The sequence below is a fragment of the Calypte anna genome, chromosome 7 (assembly GCF_003957555.1).
Source record: "Calypte anna isolate BGI_N300 chromosome 7, bCalAnn1_v1.p, whole genome shotgun sequence".
Taxonomy (NCBI): Eukaryota; Metazoa; Chordata; class Aves; order Apodiformes; family Trochilidae; genus Calypte; species Calypte anna.
This window is the reverse complement of record NC_044253.1, coordinates 97797-120000: the sequence shown is the minus strand read 5'-3', so window position 1 is coordinate 120000 and position 22204 is coordinate 97797. Positions and strand designations below refer to the sequence as shown.

At 36.7% G+C, this 22204-nt stretch overlaps 1 protein-coding gene across 1 annotated transcript in view; it reads right to left on the bottom strand.

Annotated features, from left to right (window-relative positions):
- BAZ2B (bromodomain adjacent to zinc finger domain 2B) overlaps window positions 1-22204 on the bottom strand; it is a 112241-nt gene that overhangs the window by 54788 nt on the left and 35249 nt on the right. Inside the window, exon 3 of the mRNA XM_030454542.1 lies at window positions 4946-5101. Coding sequence (XP_030310402.1) covers window positions 4946-5099 — 154 coding nt within the window. The 5' untranslated portion in view covers window positions 5100-5101. The remainder of the gene's footprint in view (window positions 1-4945; window positions 5102-22204) is intronic.

Genomic DNA, 22204 nt, shown 5'->3' with positions numbered 1-22204 from the left:
ATGTGAGAGAAAATATGTGTGCTTGAAAAACAATGCAGTATGTTCTCAGTAAAGAAAAGACTGCTCTGAACTTCTCTTTAAACCAACTCTCCTGAGCTATCAACTGTCACATTAAAAAACGTCCAACCCAAACTCACTTATACACCTTCTTCCACAACTTATGTCCATACTAGTAATTACATACTAGTAATACTACATGTTAGTTACCACTTGCTAAACAGTTAAATTAGCAAACATCACAATACTCTTTGGGGTTGGTTTTCTTTTTAAAAAAAAAGCCAAAAAAACTGTAACAGTAACAACACAGCAGTGATTCTTAATGATGCTGATTAGCACCGCTTCATTGGAATGTACCGAAATACTCTGAAGACAGGTCAAGTTAAAATAATCTGTTGATCTTATCTGTTGGTTTATCAACTTCCTTCATGGCATAAAAATAGAGTAAGTGACTTTACACTATACTACACATTACTGTAGCCTTTTAAAAAATAGATATATGCTACCTACACCATTACCTAATGTGTCCAGAAAAGAGAAGCTACCAATATTTAAATATGTATTTAGAAACATGGAAGAAATAAAACATAACAGAAAAATAGAAGTAAATTTTTGAACAAGAAAATGAACAGCAATGACATTTCTGCTCTTTCTTACTTGATGAAAACATTAACAATTAATCCAGCAATTAATTCTAGCATTTGTTTTGTTTTTTATTTTAGTGTTTGCTCCTCAAGTTACTAACTTACTGTAGACATGGTCTGCAAAGCAAAATTTCATATGAAAATGCACTCCTTAGCATTCATGGCTTACTTTAAATAGGTTAAATATTTTTGAACAGTTTTTGCAGTACTACTAACTACAACATAGATAAATGATTGAAAGCATTACTCAAAAGGGGAACATACATTGCAACAATGCTGGTATCTTAGTAACAAGAAAAGATAACTGTGAATGCCTTTGTTAATATTAACGAATTTCACAATACAATGCAAATGCAATATCTTAAAATACAAAGCTTCAATGTACCAATCAGCAGAAATACAGAAATAACTGGTATTTCTAATAATACAAAGGGCATTCTGGTTTGTAGAGAAAACCTAGAGAACTGTTTATGGTGACAGAAATAACCACCTATTTTCCTCCTTTCTGTATTGCTCTTGATTATTTCATTGCTAGCAAAGTTTGCCTTCTACATGCCCCCAAAGACTAGGAAGTCTTCCAGACTCCTTGTATACTTGATTCCTGACTACTTGTATACATCGTTTCATAATACAGCTGAAATGTCTCACTGTAAAAGGCTGGACAGCATGGAAAAGGCTGGAAATGGTTCATACACAAGTAATAATCATCCATACTTACCACTGCTTAAAAGACCCTCAACCCTCATCTGAATAATGTCAAATGTATCTGTTCATTTAAATGAAAAGCAAAGCACTGGCTATCTTATTAAAGCACTTTTAAGAAAAACCCTAAATCCAGCATTTTAATAAACTCTGAATATGCTGTTGTTGAACCAAGTACACAGGGAACAAGCATGAAAGCAATGACAAGGACACCATCTTTAACTTTCCTTCATAAATCACTGGCTAAAACAAGCGAGCCCTGGATTAATGTTCTAAAAAAAGTAAATTTTCAAGAGAGAATGAAAGAACTGCACTTTACTGAGAAAACTGTTGCATAACTTAGGCCCAAACACTGCAGATTATTAACTTTCAGAAGTAAGAATACAAGGAACATACACAGAGCACTAACCTAGCAAGCCATATTTTTACAACTATCAACCACATGGCGAGTCTCAATGAGGGTTACTTTATGAAGTACTAGGTGCTTGGTTTTAAATTAAATTTTTAAAAGTATTTTTAAAATTATTTAGGTACTCAAAAACAATGTTTTCTTTTCATCTCCAGTGTCCCAAAAGTGACGTAATAAATTTTTTCTTTCAATCTTATTCTATGAAGCACTTTCCTTACAAAAAAGTTAAACTTCCATCTCTAAACAATATTTAAACTTGATTACTCATCTGTTTAGTCTTATAGGAAATACTAGATGGGACAGAATTTATAAACAAGGAAATACTTGAGTAGAAAAAAAGTAGAAACTTTTTAGTTTCTCCCCTCTCCCTTTTTCCCCCATACTTTTGCTTTTATGTTCCTCAATAACTCTGAAAAATAGATTATTTGCACAGTGCCTGAACCCCACTGCACTGTGTAGTCCAAACACTGAGAAAGAAATCAGCTTCTGGCCCATAAATGCAACAACATGAAACAGGCTGTCTAATTAAGGCTAGTGCCATCTTTTAAGTATTATTGACACTGAAATTAGAGACTGTTTCTTAATGATACATATCTAAGACACTAAAATTAAGCTCTCCTGCCTATCATAACACTGATTTCCAAAAACTGAGAACTCGTTAAGGAACTTCCGATTTTTTGAAAGTTAAAAATAAAGAGCCCTTCAGGTCTGGTAATAAGAAAACAGTAAGTCTTGACTGTTCAGCTTTGAACAGTTTCACATGCAGCTATTACTGCCCCTCACAAAAACAAAACACTGAATTACAATATCATTTACTAATGTGAGGCTGTTGATTTATATTCTTCCAAAGCTAATAACATTCTAATAAGAATGAATTTAAACTTTTTTCAAGGGTTAATTTTCTTTTCCAATGCACCTTCTAATTTTCAGCAATAGCTGAATAAGCAGGCAAGTATAGTATCTGCTTACTTGGTTGGAATGCTTCAATTATTCAGGAACTAGTAGTGTATTAACCGACTAAACTACCAGTATGTGATATATTCCATAATGGTTTCACAATGTGCTTTGTCTATATGACCCGGGATCATGATAAAGTAATTTATTTGCAGTGTAATCTCCCTGGTAAAGGATAAAGACTCCCATTCCTAACCCATTACACATCATGAAGACCTGCCAGGCTATGCAACCAAGTTGTTCATTCTTAAACAATTATTTTATTAGATGATAGAGAGTGAATTTTTTAATGTGAAGATAATTCAATTGTTCAGTTGTGACTGAAAGACTGTCAAAATTGTTTTCTTAAAAAACGGAAGTGAACAACATCTCTGCTTAGGAACAGACCAGGGTACTAGTCTACCTCAACTACAGAATACCTTATAAATTCAAGAACATTTTGATTCAAAGAAATTGCCGTTCCATCCACACGTCATTCATGAGCAAATATTCTTAGACTGGTTGACACAATAAACACATCTGTGAAGCCTCTCTAGGACAGTGTATACCTTTTCAGAGTGGATGCAACAGTAACCATAGTGTACTGTGTCAGGCAGAGAAATGGATCTACTCATAAATAGCTGATGGGACAGAACTGATAGTAAACTACATTCCAGCTTGTTTTCAGGCATACAAAGTGTCCATGAAAAAAAAAGATACTGTCTGAAAAATCAGATGCAGCCAGGGAAAGGATACACAAAACTAAAAGGAAACAACAGATCAACAGTGGGAATTACTATGCGTCTACTATTAGCTATGAAATGACACTTTTCAAAATAAAAATCAAGAATAAGGTTTTAAAAACTACTAAGGAAAAGGACTACATGTATTTTCTAACGAAGAAACTGACAGTTTAGTATTATTACATTGTTCATATTACATTATTCATATTATTAATATTACATTATTCATATCCTTTACACTTACTGTACTTTAATGGACCAAATATATATCCTACATCTACACACAGGAGACACAAAATTACATGCTGTATTATCTACAAAGACACCAAGAAAAGTTAAATGAGTCACACAAATCCTCAGTCTGGGGCTGTACACTTATATCCATATGTAAATGAATTCCTACTATATTCTGTGAACCACCACAGAACCATCTCAAATGCCATGGGCTAACAAATACAGGCACAAAAGTCATGTGCAGTTGAATTCCCAGTTGGGTACTGAAAAATAAAACATGCAATTACTTCTCCTGGATCAGTTTCGGTTAGAAATTTTTCACGCTGGTTTAAGAATAATTAAAAGAAATGGTTGAGATGTAATTCTAGGTATGCAGACATTCTGGTTTCTATTTTGCTTCTCTAGGGAACTGCAAATGAACAAGTGCAGGCTGCAGCAGGGCATTCGGAATCTTCTGGTTCTATTATATCAGGGCAGAGGAGTTTTTTGATTTGGAGAAAACACACTCACTCACTCTACTGCAAGAGATAAGTTTGTTCTGAAAATAGTGTGTTACCATACACTTAAGCTGAAAAAACTTCCTATTTACTGCGTATCTTGTAAGAATCTTGTAGGTAGTACTCACGACAACAAAGAGTCTCTGTCTGATCTGTTCTCCAAAGTGAAGAGAGAAACAGGAGAGAAGATATATTTACCATTTCTTGTTCTGATGATGACATATCCATCATCCAGTTAAAATATTTGTTTCATTCACAAAAATGGAGCTCTTTATGGAAATCCTCCATATAAGTTTCTGATTCAAGCCAAGAGCCTTCAATCTAGTCAAGACAATCTAAAACTGACATTTTGAAATTCAACTTCTCAGTCTCAAGTTACTTTAGAAGAAACTGTTCTTCCAGACACAGAAATATAGTAGAGGTTGGTCTTGAATGCTGAGAACATGATGCAAATTCAAGAAGCCTATTATTAGTTCTTAACCTGAAGGGGACACAGACTGTGCTAGATAAGTCTTTAATTTGATCCTCACTTCTAAAGCAGCTTTGCAAACTACAAATTTCCATCACATTTGAAAGAAGCAATTTTAAATTAATTTTCTTCCTTCGATAAACAAGTACTATGCAAAGTGCATTCACAGGATATGAATGTTGCGTAGCAAAAAGAAACCAAACAAACCCCAAACATTTTTCTTCGATGCATCTGTGCATCTGACTTGTAATAATAATTACAAGTGTTGGCAAACACTAAACCATTAAAACCGCAATATATGATTGTGTCATTTTTACCGGATGTGTTGAGTGTGGAACCCAGTGATGCAGCTCCAGCAGAAAGGCCACCTTTTGGTACTGCTGCAGCTACAGACGGCGCAGAAGAGGCTGGGGTTGAAGCAGCTGCAGTAGAGGAGACCGACGATGACGTTAACCGCTCTCCAGACTCCATATCTGCAAGAGAGAAGATAAATATCTGTCTTCTATGGCAGGAAATGAAATCACAACTACAGCGCTACAGGAGTGTTTGTGTTAACCATGTCTCACGATCTGCACTCAATTCTTGAGTCACTCTTATGAGACCTTCACACAAGAGGTACATCAAACAAACAGCAGCGTTCATCAGGGGAAACCAGCACAACTGCCACAGTGAGGGAATCAGGCAGCACTCTTAACAATTCTGCCATATTTCACCTTGAATGCCAGAGTCTAAGTTGGGACCACAACCCACACCCTCTGCTCAGGAGCTCCATTCTGGCTCTAGCTGGAACCTTCAGCCCTCACCTGAGTGAGGTCACAGATCCACAGCCTGGCCTGTGCCCGTATCTCCTGGATCATCCCTTGACCTCCTCTCATGTTACATCTTTCCTCCAGGCCTCCATCACCTCCTGCCCTCTGCTACCCCAGATCAGACTGCTGGATGGCATCTGGGCCCAATATGTCCCTGTAATGTGCCTGGGCCCTGTGCCGAGCACAGTGTGCAGGTCCTGTGGGGCTGTGCATTGCCTGTGACACCCTCCACTGCCAGCTCTTCCTTCCTTGCAGGGCAGTCCTGCTCTTGCTGCTCCCTGACACACTCCATCCAGCCTTAAAGAACCTCTACTGCATCCTAAAGAGTCTGTATCTCCTCTCTTAATTTAGGGAAAGGTCCAGCAATTATGGTGAGATATTATATGTAAGAACTCCTGTAAATTGTTTTTTTTTTCTCTCCTGGTGGGCTTGTAATATGCAATAAGGCATTTTTATTTATGCTATGAATTGCTCTAATTAAAAGTTACCAGACTTATTTCATCAAACAAGCATGTACATTTTAAGAAAAAAAACACAGTAAAATTATTAAAAATACTACTTGTGAAGAAGCAGCTTCTCTAGTACTTAAAAATTGCAACCAAGCACATCTCAAGCTCAGAGGCAGCACAGTGAAAAGACTGACTCAATCTGCCCAAACTGCAGTCAACAGTGAGTCAACAGTGCAATCGAGGTTGGGAAACCTTTTCAGAGTCCCTTTATTATTACATAAAAAGGGAGACTAAGCACAGTTAACTTGGAAGAGGGAAACTCCCAAGAAACTGATTCCTGTCCTGGAGCCTCCTCCAGCTACAGAGGTGACACCTTTCCCACTTGGATCTATCCCTGGAAACTGAGGAGACCAAGTATGAGCCCAAGTCTATGCTACTAAGTCTACCACTGCTATCAAATTGCACTCCCAGTCCTCATGCAACAGAATGACAAGCAGACAAGAGAGACAACCCCTTCCAAGTACTATTTTTGATGTGCTAAGCAGTACTTCTGATCCAAAGTTATTTTAAAACAGTGACTTCCCATTTGGAAAGCCAGCTCAATGCTGTTACCTACTTCTCCAGAACGACGCAGTATTCTTGATTCATCTCAGTAAAAATGAATCTTGAAAAGCCAAAAGGAAATACAGAAGTCACAGAGAAATGCACAAAATATCCAGAAGACACACTGTGCCCATTTTAACTAAATGATTCATTCTTTATTACTAATAATTTTTATATGCAGCAATTTCTATTCTACATACTGGATAAAGTGTCTAGATTTTGCCAGCTAGCAGAGCAATGGGTACTACCTTTCCAAGTGAAAATCCTAACAGGAAAACTACAGCACAGCATACAGTATGCCTACTCTTCACACAAACTGCAAACAGACACTCTACAGAGAAAACAGAGAACACTGACAGACTTTATTTCTTTTCTTTAATCCTTTTACCCCAGTTTATCACACATGATTTTCATGCATACGGAAGAAAATCTTTTCTGCAGATACAGGAAAGTCAATTACTTACACAGATCTGGTATGACAAAGTATCCACCACTACACTGAATATATGCAGGCTCCAGAACAACAGTAGAAATCACAAAAACTATTTCCTTCAAAAAATTTACCATGGCAATATTATTAAACACTTTAAATTTTTAATTCATAGAATCACAGGATAGTTTAGGATAGAAAGGACCTTACAGATCATCTACTTTCAACCCTCCTTGTCACAGGCAGGTCTCCTAAGTACATACTTTTCTCCAACTAACATTTTCTATCCACAGTTAAAGAGTACAACATTGATTTTTAGTAATCTGTCAATATAAATCAGATGAATTGCTACCCAGTGGAAGGAGGCCACTGGAAAACACTGCACAACTGCAGACTTTAAATGTTATATGATGTTCATTAAATTTTATAATTATTCCTAAGAATAAATAATACAAATCCCTTTCATAAGGGATTACAATTCAAGCCTGTATCTAAAGATTTAAGTCTGTAGCATTTGCAAACATGTGCATTATTTCACACTATAAGAAAAATTTACTATCTTTAGTATATACAGAGAGAACAACAGACATAAACAAATATAACAAAGTACATTTTTTAGACATTATGAATGACTGAACTGAGGTGAGGCCAAGCAGCAGCCATTGTACATAAACATACACAAAATCTGTTGTATTTAGTGTTCACAGTTCTAAGTGTGACCACAGTGAATTTACTGTATATACTGATGGTGTTAGGGAAAAGAGAAACATATCATAATGGTATTGTTACAGTTACCATTCTAAAAAGGGAAGGTACATTTAATCTTTCATGCACTGCATTCAGAACTCAGGATTGAAACTTTGCATTTTTCTTGTGCTTCCCAACAAAGGCATCCAGAACTCCCATTTCTCAAAAAAACCCAACCAAAAATCAAAAACCTGTCATGCTGTGTGTAATAGTAGAGCATAAAAATAAATCTTTACCATCTAATGTATATTGTAAAAAAGCTCAATTGAGAGTCATCTATAAGAAATCCTCATTTCTGTCATAAACGGGAAGATACCCTGGTAAATCAATGACTATTAAATACAGAAATGTAAATCTAGCTACCCTTGCAAGTTTTTAACCAATGTAAGCCATCTGTTTGCAATGGTAATACAGCATCAAATAAGAACAGAGAAAACAGTAATAACCTGCCCTTCTAAAGCTCCTCTTCCTTCCTCCCCATTGGTTTTAGTTTGAGTGAGTTGGGGGATGTTTTTGGGAGAGCTACATTTTCAACCTTTAATTTAGCTGCTTGCTGAATAGAGAAACTTAATAGAAGGAAAGTCCGTAATGGAAAACTGAAATATTGGTATTTCTGAATTATTTTAAGTGCCGAAATCATATTCTTTTCCTAGATATATATATATACTTTTGCTTTCAAACTAAGTCGATCCTTAATTATGTTTAGTTAATTACTCTAACCACAGCAGATGGCCGAGTCCAAAAGAGATAATCCCCAAAATAGTCATTACTCAGGATCCGCAATAATTACACTGTAGACCTAATGTGTTCTTTGACTAAAAAAGTCCATACCAGTTACAGCATAATCCATAATTTTTTAACTTCAAGTATAAATTAGACACTTGTTCTATTTTAGTGCATTTTGCTAGTCAACACTTATGATCAACTCCCCTGATTGCTTTTTTAAATTCTCCTATTTGTAAGAGAAATTGAATGAATAAAACTAGAAAGGGGAAAAATAAAAAAACACCACAACAAACAAACAAAACCCCAAGAAACAACAGCCAACAACTTTTTTTTTTTAAGGTGCAAACGTGTGCCAGTTGCTCTCAATGGTTTGCCCAAACTTCAGCTACTTCCCTGAATTTTCCATGCTGAATAATAACCATTAGTGCAACTGAACCCAATGAAAACAGAACACAATCTCTCGTTAGAAGTAAATAAGATTAAGGGAATTACATGTAGCTTTACACACGGAAAATGCTATATTATTATATATATATATATGTATTATTATATATATTATATTATATATCTAAAGGAAAAGAATTATTGAATAACAAAACCAAGAAAGTTTTACTAAAGGAAACAAATACTTTCCACATTTAACTAGGTGAAGTTTCTCTTAGCTAAATTACCTATAACTCCACGGTCAAAACCTTTGCTGAAATGTATATGAAAATAAAAAAAATTACTATTGTTCTTACACAGGTATTAACAAATTCATGGGACAGCACCATGGATATAACAGTCTCCTGTCAACATTACTTCTGATGTATGAATACTAGAAAGTGAAAAATTAGCAGACTTACATCCAACTTGGAGTTCAACCTCTACACTCCCACATAGTGCTTCATTATTTTAATGATTATCGCTAACATTCATTTCATTTTATGAAGTAACATTTAAGAATTAATTCTTCTCCTCTGAAGTGGGGCCGAGCCCAAGAAGGTCCACGCACAGAGGTGGTGGGGGGACCCAGCTGGCCCAGGCACCAAGGGGTTCTGCACCACCGTGTCACAAAGGCCTCACAACCAAGGGGTAAGTGTAAAAGCAGTGGTGAGCCAGAAAATAGAACAAACTACTACCCTGATGAAAACCTCATAGAGAAGGAATTGGGTGCAGTTCAGTACAGACAAGCCATGGAGACAGCAGGCTCCCAGTGACATTCCCTGTTCTGCAGACTAGGTCTTGGCAGAGACCTTCCTACACACAGGCTACTACTGCTACATTGTTTAAAGCATCCAATTTCTAACTAAAATAAAAGTGTCAATATAATTAATGAGATTCACTTCACACCTTTCAAAAGCTGTATTATCCTTAGATGCCAAGTGAGGTACTAAATATTTCAAGTTTTGCAGAACTTCACTGTATGTCACTTTCAATAATTTAATCTCAGCATTTTACATAAAACTCTCTATGGAAAAAAGCCACCTCTATAAAACTTACTTTAGTAAATCAACAGCAAAGTTGGCTTATATTTCATAGGCATCATACCAACTACAAAGAGACTTCCCTTTTCTCATACACATCATATCACAATTCTACCAATGCTTAACAGCCTTTACCCACATACAGTGACTTACTCAAATCCACTTTAAAGCAGATCCAAGTCATAAGTCTGACACAACTGAGTCAGGACTGGCCTGCCAAAAGTGGAACCTGCACCACCTATTATTTGTAGGCATTTTTCGGTATTCAAAAGCTCCAGACCTCGGATCATCTCCACAGCCTCCTCTGGACTTGCTCCAATACCTTCATGTCCTTCTTGTGTTCAGGGCTCCAGAACTGAAGACAGAATTCCAGGTGGGGTCCCATGAGAGTGGATTAGAGGAGAATCACATCCCTTAACCTGCTGGCTACACTGGTGGTGATGCAGCCCAGGACACAGTTGGCCTTCGGGGCTGCCAACACATATGAGCAGCTCACACTGACCTTCTCATCACCCAACACCTTCAACATTTTTTCCTCAGAGCTGCTCCCAATCCATTCTCCAAACCTGTAATTGTAATTGGGATTGCTACCACCCAGGACCTTGCACTAGGCCTTGTTGAACTTAGTTTCAGTTTAGCCACTCTATCCTACACCTTCTCCCATGGTTCAAAAGCTAGACCTCATCTTCACAAGCTCAAAACCCAGGCTTAGCTCCAATCACAGGTACCAACACAGCCTGAGAAAAAATTTACAGAGGAAGTGCCCTGCCAAACGTTGGATGGCAAAAAGCTGCCACAGGCTTGTCTGGGAATTGTTAAAATTCAAGAGTGTTGTAATTCATACTTGAGCCAAACACTCTGGTTAGTGCTTCCACAACTGAACCTTGCCCTTCTTTACTGAAGAATGATACAAAGCACTAGAACAAAGGCTAACTTTGTGAAACCTTACCTATCTGCTCTAAGATACATGTACAAAAACCTCAGGAAAACCTCACTACAAGTGAAGTATTTTGCTCGCCTGCATTCTTTTATTTTGTGTTGGGAAAAAAATGCACTAAAAAACAAGCAGGCAGAGAAAATGTCAATCCAAACACCTGAGCTTTAAAAGCATAAGCTAAGTGGCAGACAAATTTTGGGAAGAACTAACTACAAACCGGGATATCAGTTTGTATGTATGAACTCCACACAAGTCAAAGTAACACACCAAGAATGAGCTCCTGGGCTCTCCCATATAAATTCTTCCAAGAATTAATATGCAAAGAAAATAACTCCTTTACATTGCAGTCCTAAACTTACAGACTACCATAATACTTCATGTACTCCAACAAGAAGGAACAAGGGTGTTACTCAAACTCATTCATAAGAAATGGTCTAGAGTCTGCATTAACTGCTACTTTTTTAAAATTTTATTTCAGATATTTCATTCTAACAATTTCAGATACTATTTTACTCCATTAAAATTGCTAAAACTTAAACAACCAGCATACTCAGATGACAAATGGGGTCTTGGATATACTGACAGAGTTCCAGAAAAGCATCCAGGAGAAGCAACTCTTCTAAATGTGTACTCGTACCAGACTCAGACTTAGCACTGCGTCCACATTTTATTTTAGAGCAACACCAAACTTCAGTCTCATTAGTCTAACATTACTACTGTTCAAAATAAAAAAGCCAAACACCTAGACTGTACATTCAGTTCTCCAACGTCTGCAAAGACTAGTTTTAGACTTCTTAACCGCCATATGGGTTTATCAACCTCTCATGCCAAAGTGAGTTTCGGCACCTTGACTAAAAAACTCATAACTAAGAAATGCTAGCTCCTCATTTGAACTCTTAAACCACACTGTGATGTCACCCAGCAGGAATGCAAGGGTTCTCACTAATAGTCTGAGGCAGCAAGGCCGAGACTAAGATAAATGGTTTCCACATTTTCTTGTTCTTCCACTCACATAGTTTTTTGGAAACCCAGAACCAGTTCTAGAAGGAAGTATTCCGTGCTATACTACCCATTGATTTAAGTCAGCTTCATCATTGGCATGCATCATTTCCAAAATACCTTTCTTAGGTTATTTGTTTTAAGAAATTATGATCTTTAAAACAACTAAGACATTTATGCAAAGCTAAATAAAATCAAATAAAACAAACCAAAAAAATCCACACAGAGTCCACTGAAGTTTACCTAGACAGAATAACTAGAATGAACAGTAACAAGGATTTTAAGATATAAATAAAAAAAATCAAGCCTCAACAGAAGCCACGGCAGGTATTGCCACATCAGAGGATTATCCTTGCTGACTCCATTCACAATACTATTCACAAGAAGATGCAAATATGACATCTCAATGTTATTTACACACTTGAAGGAAGTGGTTAGACATAAAAAACCTGACTGATTGCATTTTTATTTCCACATACTGGAGAGAAAGAAGGTTAATAAAGCATCCACGATTCCATCTACAAAAACAAAAGTATGTGTCAGAATACGTATGTAAAATTCAGGTGTTCTAACAAAGCCACACACCAGAAAATACGCTTTCCTACTTTACCAGAGAATATGTAGGTGTATATTTGCTGTATCAGACATTGTTTTCTTGGCAAAGCTTCATGATCATTTAAAAATTAACAAAGATATACAGTATTCCCCTAAACAATGTGGTCAGAATTGAAAGGCACTCTGCAAAGGCAAGCTGGTACATACATCATGGCTGCATTTGAGTAAGAGATGAAACTCTAGTTCTTCTGCAGGGGGGGAGAGAAGGAAGCCCAGGCAGCCCCAACTGCTGCCACACTGTACTGAATTCAACAGAACGGCAACAAGAAGCGCAGTGGGAAGGGATATAGCTACACCCTGGATTAGGATGTGCCCTTCCCTCTGCAGCAGGAGCAGCTGTATCCCTGGCACTTCCCTCTCCCTGTGAGACACAGACCTGAAAGGCAGCCCAGGAACCAGTAGCTCCAGCAGCACCCATCAGGGCTGTCCCTCCTGCTTTATAGGAATCTAGTTTTGTGAAGGAAGCTCAGCTGAAGCTTTAAGACAACAAGTTCAGCTGTGAGGCACCAAGCTTTGAGATTAAGATCCTCATATAGAGAAAAGAGTATGCAAAAGAGACTAAAAACAGCAAGGGAAAAGTTTTTTAAAAAACGATCACAGAACATCGGGAAAAACTGTCCAGGGGTACAAGAAGCCAGCTGTCAGTATTGAGCATTATTATAACTTATTTAGGACACTAGATTATATAAAATTATACCTAGTAACAGGAGCAATTCAGTATTTTGTAATAAAAAATTAATGGAAACTTGTTTTGTAAGATGGATTAATACAGAGCAGCACTCCAGGTAACAGCCTTTTAAATCAAATAGCCAGTGTATAAGGGAACTGAAAGGAGGTAGCATGCATAAGAAATTTAAGGCTATCCTATGAAACCTTTATTTTGCAGTTAATGCTCTCAAGATGAAGGGATCATAGTTCCACAGAGAATGATGACTTGGCACTCATTCCTCAGTAACCCTCAGAACATATAGGCAAGTGTTTTGGGGGAAATGAACAGTGCCAATCAACAGTTCAAATACCAGGTCCTCACCACTACTTACGAGAAGCCCTGTAACAAATTAATGTAGGGTGAATCCCTCTTATTTTCTTCCCAATGGCATTTTTCCTACCTCATTCCCTTCAACAGACCTGTACCTACACGCTCCAGCCACTCTATTGTCCACACCCTTTTCTCTATATGCAACCCATGTGAACTAATAGGTCAAGCATGTCCAAAAATCTCTTCCTACGCCAAGCTTGATGAACATCATCTCTGTACCTCACCTATTTTTCTACTAGTATGAAAACTAACAGATTTCTCGTATATGCTATCTACTTTATAAGGTTTTGATTATTTAATATTTATTACTATACAAGTATTTGAATTGGCTATTTAATTCAGAAAAAAAAATTTAAACTATTATGAAAATACACATTTCTTTTAACTGTACTGCAATTTTTCTCCAGATTTCATTTTCAGTTCCAGTATCTGTCAACATAGTGGATACCTCCTGTTACTACAAGAAAATATACATAAATTTACTTCCATAGCCAGATACAATAACAGAAAAAGTGAGTATTTTGAAGGGCCAAAATGGTTTTGGTTAGTATCTCACTGCAGGTTTTATTATGTACTCTTAAATAGCTTACCAAAAAAAAAAAAAAAAGTCTTGTAGTCTAGAAGGAAGGTCCTTAGTACCAAGAGCACAACCTTATTTTAATATTAACATGAATTTATATTGGAACTTTATATCTAGACTTGTCGCCTTTCTAAAATTTCATGGAATAACCAAGCACATGCACTGGTGCTCTCTTATATAGAGAGTAATGCTCAGTAATGCTGATCACAGTACATACAATGCTACCAACCTTAAAAAAAAAACAACCAACAACCCAAAAAACCTTTGTAGACTCATTTAACAGAGCATAGTAAGACAAAAAAATGCACTGCACTCACAATTTTATAATATGAAATCTGTTAGACTGATACTCTGAAGAACAAAACATGGCACTCAGTGCCATGGTCTAGCAACCGCAACGGTGGTTCAAGGGTTGGACTCGATGATCTCTGAGGTCCCTTCCAACCCAGCCAATTCTATGATTCTATGATTCTATGAAAATAAAACTGGACCTGTGCACTGACTGACAGCTGTCACACCCATCTAAGTCCTCATTGACAAAAGCCAAGAAATTACTTGAAAATAACACATCAACTATTATGTAGAAGCAGCACAACATTTCCTATACAAAAGAAAAGCTGACAAAAAGGGTTTTTTATTTGAAAATTTTGCAAGTGATAAAAGTAAGCTATGAAATACCAATATTTCAGAATGTACATGAAACGTGTATTTTATGTCACTGTATTTGTCCAGTGGGTATTCGTTAGAATTTTCCATAAAGTTAATACTAGTTGTCTAACACCTAATAGACTTCAGTGTTTTTTTTAAATCTCATGCAAACCAGATATAGTTGCTCATTGCTACTATCAGGAGATAAACATTACCAAAAAAATCAGTTGTCTGTCTTACAACATCAAAAAATTACAAGTTGCAACTCTATATATTCTTTCTTCAATCGACATAACATTTCAAACTATTAACCTGGAGAAGAAGAAGGGAGGGCGTGAGGGAGGGAGGGGAGAGGGAAGGAAGGACAGAGAAAAGCACATAACACTTGGCATTACAGAAGAACAGAGAACATTAACTGCTTACTGTGGAGTGGTTTAATCAGGAAGTAGCCATTATCCTGTCGCTACAGAGCAATGACAGCACTCCAAAACAACAAGCCGTGGGTTTGGCGTTGTGTTGTTGTTTTGGGATTTTTTTTCAGCTAAGGACGAAGAAAAACCTCATGCGATCGTGCCTGAGCTGTGCTGAGCCCAAAGGTCGCCAGATGTCTGCTGCCAAAAGCTACCCTGAAAACGAAATGCAGGCAAGCGTTTACAAAGCTGTGTTTGACGAAGCATCTAAAATCTACCACAACCTCTCTCCGTGTTACACACAAAACATGGCTGTCTTATTCAGAGATTAGCAATTATTGTAATGAGATACTGTCGGAGAGGGTCAAACAGTACTTCCTGCAGTTTACACATCTTGATTTCCTGGTAAACAAGCCGGGAGGCAGGTGGAGCACTCCTACCGCGGGTAAACACGCCCGGACATGGCCAACAGCACCCGGAGAAGGATGCACTTCTAACAAAATGCCCATCTCAGCTGTAATTAGTGGCGGCAACAAGGTAACAGAAAACACAAAAATAATTGTACCATAAAGGAAACTGATCCCTTTTTTTAAGCCAAGCCCAAGAAAAACGTTTTATTTTCTTTTAAAAGATGCTTTTGTACACACAGTCCCTTCTCTCGAACAAAACTGCTCACAAAGTTCTTTTAGTATGAGAAAGAGCTATGATATGATAACCTGAATCAATCAAAACTGAGAAAAACAAACGCTAATCATGGTGTTCAGAATTCAAGCATCAATCTCCATATAAAGCACCAATAACCTACTAACAATATCCCAAAATCATAAAAACTAACAAACGCAGTTTTAAAAGAACAACCTCAAATGCTTTTTTTTAAAAACTGCCTAACACTTTTGCTCCTCAAATAATTCGTTAATATATGGACTAAATACATGGCAGTGACCTAGTGAGAAAAACTACTTGTTTCCTACCTATAATGTAAGTTTCAACAAGCTCCAGTTTGAAAATCAGATTTTCACAGTGGAACTGAAAAGAGCCCTAGGCTACTACAGAAATTAAAAGGAAAACAAGAAAAAGCAACCACCCTAAAACAAAACAAAAGAAAAAAAAACAACGAAAAAAAACAAACCCACACAAAACAAGAACAACTCCCCACCAAAATCCTTGACCAACAGAAGAAAAAGCTCACTATCCCTAAGCAACTAGAATAAAGTACCTAGTCCACTGACAGAATTTCTTTGACAGATAAATACAGTCAACACACAACACACAACAGGTCGATGCAAGAGGAACTGCAACAGCACCCTAGAACAACAGCACAAGGGCTTGAACTTTAGCATGCAGTAAGGTACAAAATTACTTGCATAATAGAAAAAATATGGAAGGAGAGTTTTGCGTATCAATCCATTCTCCCTCTCAGAAACACTACAGCACGAAAAAAGACAACCTAGTGAACACACAAAGTAACATGCCTGCAGAATCACATCAAGATCAAGAAATGAAAAAAGGGAAGCTATGAGACAAAAACAAACACAAAAAGAATTACTAGAAAGATCATGAAATATGAGAGGGTGTTATCCATATCGGCAAACCCTGCTACTTGAAGATGCAGCTTGCAGCAATGAAGGAGTTACTCTGCCATCACAAACTCCCAAACAGGGCAGGATACATTAACAAAAGGCCATCTCCGCAACCAAAACATCACCCAATGTAGGACTTTTGCAAGCTATGCTTGTTTTAGATATAATCAGTATAGTCACAATTCCCTAATCAATCACTCGCATAAAAGTCATTCCCTTGAGTAAAACCACATCAAAAAAACATCAGCATTTAATCCAGTTTTATATCACCAGAAATTTTACCAAAAAAGCAGTATTGTCAAAGAATATATAGTGATTCTGAAGAACACAATAAAAATACAGACTACCAAATGAGAGAAGTGTTCTTCAAAGATAAGGAGTACCAGCAGAACTTTTTGCAGTAGCCTTAAAATGTTTTTTTTTAAGAAATGTGAGTAGTATGTAATAAACAAAGTTTGGTAATAGTATTACTGCAAACAAGCTCTCACAGAAAGATTTCAGAGATTGTTTGTGATCTGGGTATTACTCTTCATTCCAGAAATCTGCATGCTACAACACACCCACAATGAATTAGAATCTTGTATGGCTTAGGGAGGATCAGGTACAATACATGTCCTCGCAACATGTTAAAATACTAGCTCATAAATGATGGTTTTTTATAAAACAATTTAAATCCATATTGCTCATAATGTAAAAAAAGCCTGTGGAAAAAAATATTTTGCACTGAGACCGAAATGAAGGAGAGGGAAACAAAAATATGACATTGAAAACAGCCAAGCAGAAGGTGCACACATTCTGAACACCAGGTTGGATTAGGCCCTAACCCACTAACAGTCTGTGCAAGGTGTTAAAAGCAGGGATTTGTTTTCTAACAGTACAACCACTACAGAAGCTACATGTACTGAACTACAACCCAGTACCCCCATATTAGTAAGCAAGTGAATAAAAATAATGCTTCAGCAACTGACATTCTCAGACAGAAATTCAGGCTACTGAAATACTGGTGTCCAACACCTCAGTTACATTTAAAAATTGTTTATAAAACAGGCCTAATGGTATGCTAACAGGATACTGCAACATACAACACCACAAAACATTACTAATGCTCTACCTTAAAAAAATGCATCACTACCTTCCCTCAGAGAGCAGCACACTGCCAGCCTGTGGAGCACAACTAAACAGCTACCATCTTTCTGGGAGGTTTTTTTCAAAAAATGAGTATCTCTTCCTCTGTAGGAAATTCCAGTTCTAAATATCACAGAATCATAGAATTGGCTGGGTTGGAAGGGACCTCAGAGATCATCGAGTCCAACCCTTTTACCACTGTTGCGGTTGCTAGACCATGGCACTGAGTGCCACATCCAGTCTCTTTTTAAATATCTCCAGGGATGGAGAATCCACTACTTCCCTGGGCAGCCCATTCCAATGCCGGATCACTCTCTCCGTACAAATACAGGTGTATATATACTGTTTAGCCTTGTGTGCTATTCTTTCTGCCAAAGACATTTCAAAACACTAGGAATGATACCATTATAGACTGCAAGAATCATCTAGAGATGAACCTATCTAGAATCTGAATCATTCAGGTAGGTCCATTAAAAATAAGGAAAAAAGAAAGGAAAAAAAAAAGTTTTGATTTAAAACTTCAGTTTATCTTCATTGTATCCTGTGATAAATAAATACAAATGCAGTTAGTTAAGCCATGAATGTTGCTTACACACACCTGAGAAAAACATGTTAATATCTGTGCAACCTCTAGTGAATGCCAACAAAGCCAGAGACTGTTGTTTTGATTCATACCTGGATGCAAATACCAAAACTGCTGTGAGAAATACCAATTACTTCACAGCAGAAACATTTGCTTAAGATAAACATTTGTGATTATAAACGCAATACCTAAATCTAGCATCATCTGTGACTACAGCCTGCAGCAATGGTTTTGAAGAGTAGGAACTCCCTGCAGTCATCTCTGTAGTGCATTAAATCAATAAATTTGTTTCTAAAGGTTTCACATGCAATATTAGCCTATCTTTTGCTTCTAGCAATTTCAGCTGGAATCTTCTGACCCAAGATGCATGGGCAAATAAAGACAAGACTAAAGGGACAATCCATTACTTACAGAAATAATTCTCTGGGGTGGGACACCAGAACTTCAGTGGCCTCCAACTAAACTACAAAAGATGGGGGTGTGGGGAGATGGACACACCAAGCAACGAACTGTTCTCCTCATACTCAGCCTGTGCCCAAAGTCTCAACCACCTGAGAGCGAGAGCCCTTCACACAACAGCATACCAAAGCAAGTCCTATTTGTGTCTCTGTAAGCTAGATTCTGATAACATTCATAAGCCTTAATGTAATTTTCCCCACCTACACTACTGCACATAGAACATTCTTGGGTTTCACAGTTAAAAAGCGTAACGCAGGATCTTGAAATTGGTCTCCATGTTTGAAAACATTAAAATGCAGCAAGACACACATTATCTCATTGCAATTAGTTTCTTGCCCTCAAAAAACCCTAAACCAACCCATCTTTACAACCCATCAGCTGATGCTACATAAAATCTGCATCTTTATGCTGGTTCTAGGCCTAAAAAAGCAAAAGGCGAGAGGCCCCCTTTCCCACGGGGAAAAAAGAGGCAGCAATCTCCTCTTTGTTTTACCTCCTCCATATTCTGGTGGCATATATTGGTCACATTGCTCACAATTTAGCTTCATTTTAAAGACCCTTTGGTCCTCACTGAATTATTACCAAACACATGGACACTTCATCTATCAATCTGATCCTTAAAATAGCATCTTGGAATTGGAATAAACACAGTAGCCACTACAGAACTACCACTCAGAAAGAGCAAGCCATATTCTACTATTATTAAACACACCTCTAGCAAAACCCCAATTAGAAAATAATTGTTTCAAGGCTTGGGAAAGTCAGTCAAAAAAAAAACCCACAAAACTAGGTTGTTCTTTACGTTACTACAGTGCCTAAAATAATTCTTCATGCTGGCTCATTACCTAGAACTAATCACAGAACTATTCAAAATCCCAGACTGCCCTTAATTTAGTAGCTTTTCACACATTTGCTACTAGATTTTTACACCAGTAAGTTTATATATAGAATAAATTTTGAAAGAGCACAGAAAATGCCTGAATTAAATAATTTCAGTGCATTTTATTTTTCCTGCCTTGCAACCTTCTCTTTTGTTCCCTCTCATTTTGAATACTGTTTTCATCAAAAGGTCTTAACACTAAATAAACGGTAGTTTTAACTAGCAACTTAGATTCAAAACAAAAAAAAAACCCACACCACTCTCTTAGGGAAACTACCGTCCTATGTACCAAAACATGTAATTTCATGATAAAAGTTGAGGTGCCTTACAATAAGCTGTTTCTCAATATCTTTCAGTATATTCTATTAAAACTTAAGAGTGATTCAAGTTTGATGAGATTTGAGATTGAGGTGATGTTCTACGTATGTTACTGTCAGCCATTTAAAAAAATAAAGGGACCAATATTCTGAAATTTTCATTTTTGAAATGGTAAATTCAACTGTTATTTAGTCAAACTGAAGGTTTTGGGGAACAGATGACACAGGTAGCAAACATGGCAAAGAAATGCACAGAGAGGGAGGGTAAAACTGCTAGTTTACATTAAAATAACCATTAATTTAGCATTTTATTGGAAAATAGAAGTATAAAAGTATTTTGAACACATACAGATTTTTCAGAACATTTAAAATACAAGAACAACTATAAATAAATATTCTTTAGCTATCATCATAATATACACATACACGGACCCTCTGAGAATACAATATTCATTTTGCTGCAGAAGAACAGACATTGCATAACAATGAGATTCGCTAATGAAATCAGCCATCAACCTGGAATACATATGTATTAAACCAAGACCTCAGTGTCATTTTCTTTTTGCATCGTTTGTTCTTTCTCTCATTTTTCCTCGACCTTCCAGTATCTTGTCCTCTTCGTGGTTTCACTGCTTCAAGTACAGTACCACTGAACAAATTTTGTTAATATTGTATGTGCAACACTTTTTATTCTACAAAATCTATTTATTTATTGCTAAACATAGATTCTAATTGCAGGGGCTCCATCAGCATTGTTAACATAGGCTTGAAAGAAAAATCAATGGGTGCTAAGGAGACAAAGGAGTTTTATCTCCCTTTAAACCAGCAGTAATGTCTCTTGGAGCAAATCATGCCTTCACACCCATTAATACAAGAATGCAACACATTTTTTAAAACCTCTATATTTAACTAATAATTAAACAGGAACATAATTCAGAAACCATACATGAATACGATTGCTTTGCATGAACCTCTAACATTAACATGAAACCAAATAAAACAATCCAGCAAGTTCAGTAAGAGTATGATAAGCATTCAGTATATACATACCTGTTACACAAAACACTATGAAAAAGAGATGAATGCTGAATGGGATTATTTATTCTACTACTCCGAGCTGACCATAAAAATTAAAATAATACCAAAATATTGTTTAAACTATTTTTTCATTACACTAATACCATCTTTTGGCTTTGTGGTATTTATGCTGCTTTATACTACACAGATGAAAAGCACTAGATAAATACCCCTAGATCGAGGAGTATCACAACTATGTTTTGAATTAACCCCAAAACTTTTAAAACTAATCATACAGCCCACTTAGATGTTCCTCTGTTCTCATTTCACAGGATTTTAAAATTAAAGTTATACAAATAAGATTTTGTTACCATCACGGCACTCTTAAGCTCACATTACTGTTAATAAGTTCAAGGTTATACCAAAACTAATACAAATCAGAAGAAAATAAATGTTTACTGACTTTTGGTATGGTTGGTGTTTTTTGTTTGTGTGTGAGGATTGTTTGCTTTACTCCTTTTTTTTTTTTTTTGACTAGCACTCCAAAACCCTTATTGCATTAAGACAAACCACCAATTAGTCAGTTACTTTTAGTATACCAAAACTGCACAAGTAAGTCCCTTGGAATAAATAAAAGTAACTTGCAATTTATTTTCTCATTTTATCTGGAGGGTATAAAGAAATCACTCAATCATTATGTTGTTACAATGGCCATCACAACACCAAAGAAACAGAAGGCACAAGAGACCGCTGAAAAATAAAGGAGAAAAATAATGAAATGTCTGAAACCAGAGTTAACTATCTGTGGAGCCAGCCATATCAAATTGTTGCTATACAAGCCAGGAAGAATACCATCAAGGTATTGGACATAATGAAATAGGTAAGTACCTGAAGGCATAAAAATTTCCATATATTCTCTTCACATGTGCTCTAATTCTTCATTTTTAAGTAAAAAGGCACTAATGTCACAGAGTTTTAAAAGGTGAATGCATATAGCCTTATTTTTCCTTCCATTTCTCTCACTTTTAAAGATACCTGGCTACCTGATATAATAAATATCCAGGAATGGGTCATATGAAGGAAGGGGTCTTACTCCCATGCATGTATTAAAATATCCTAATAAAAAGATGAAGACTACTTTCAATCACACACTTCTG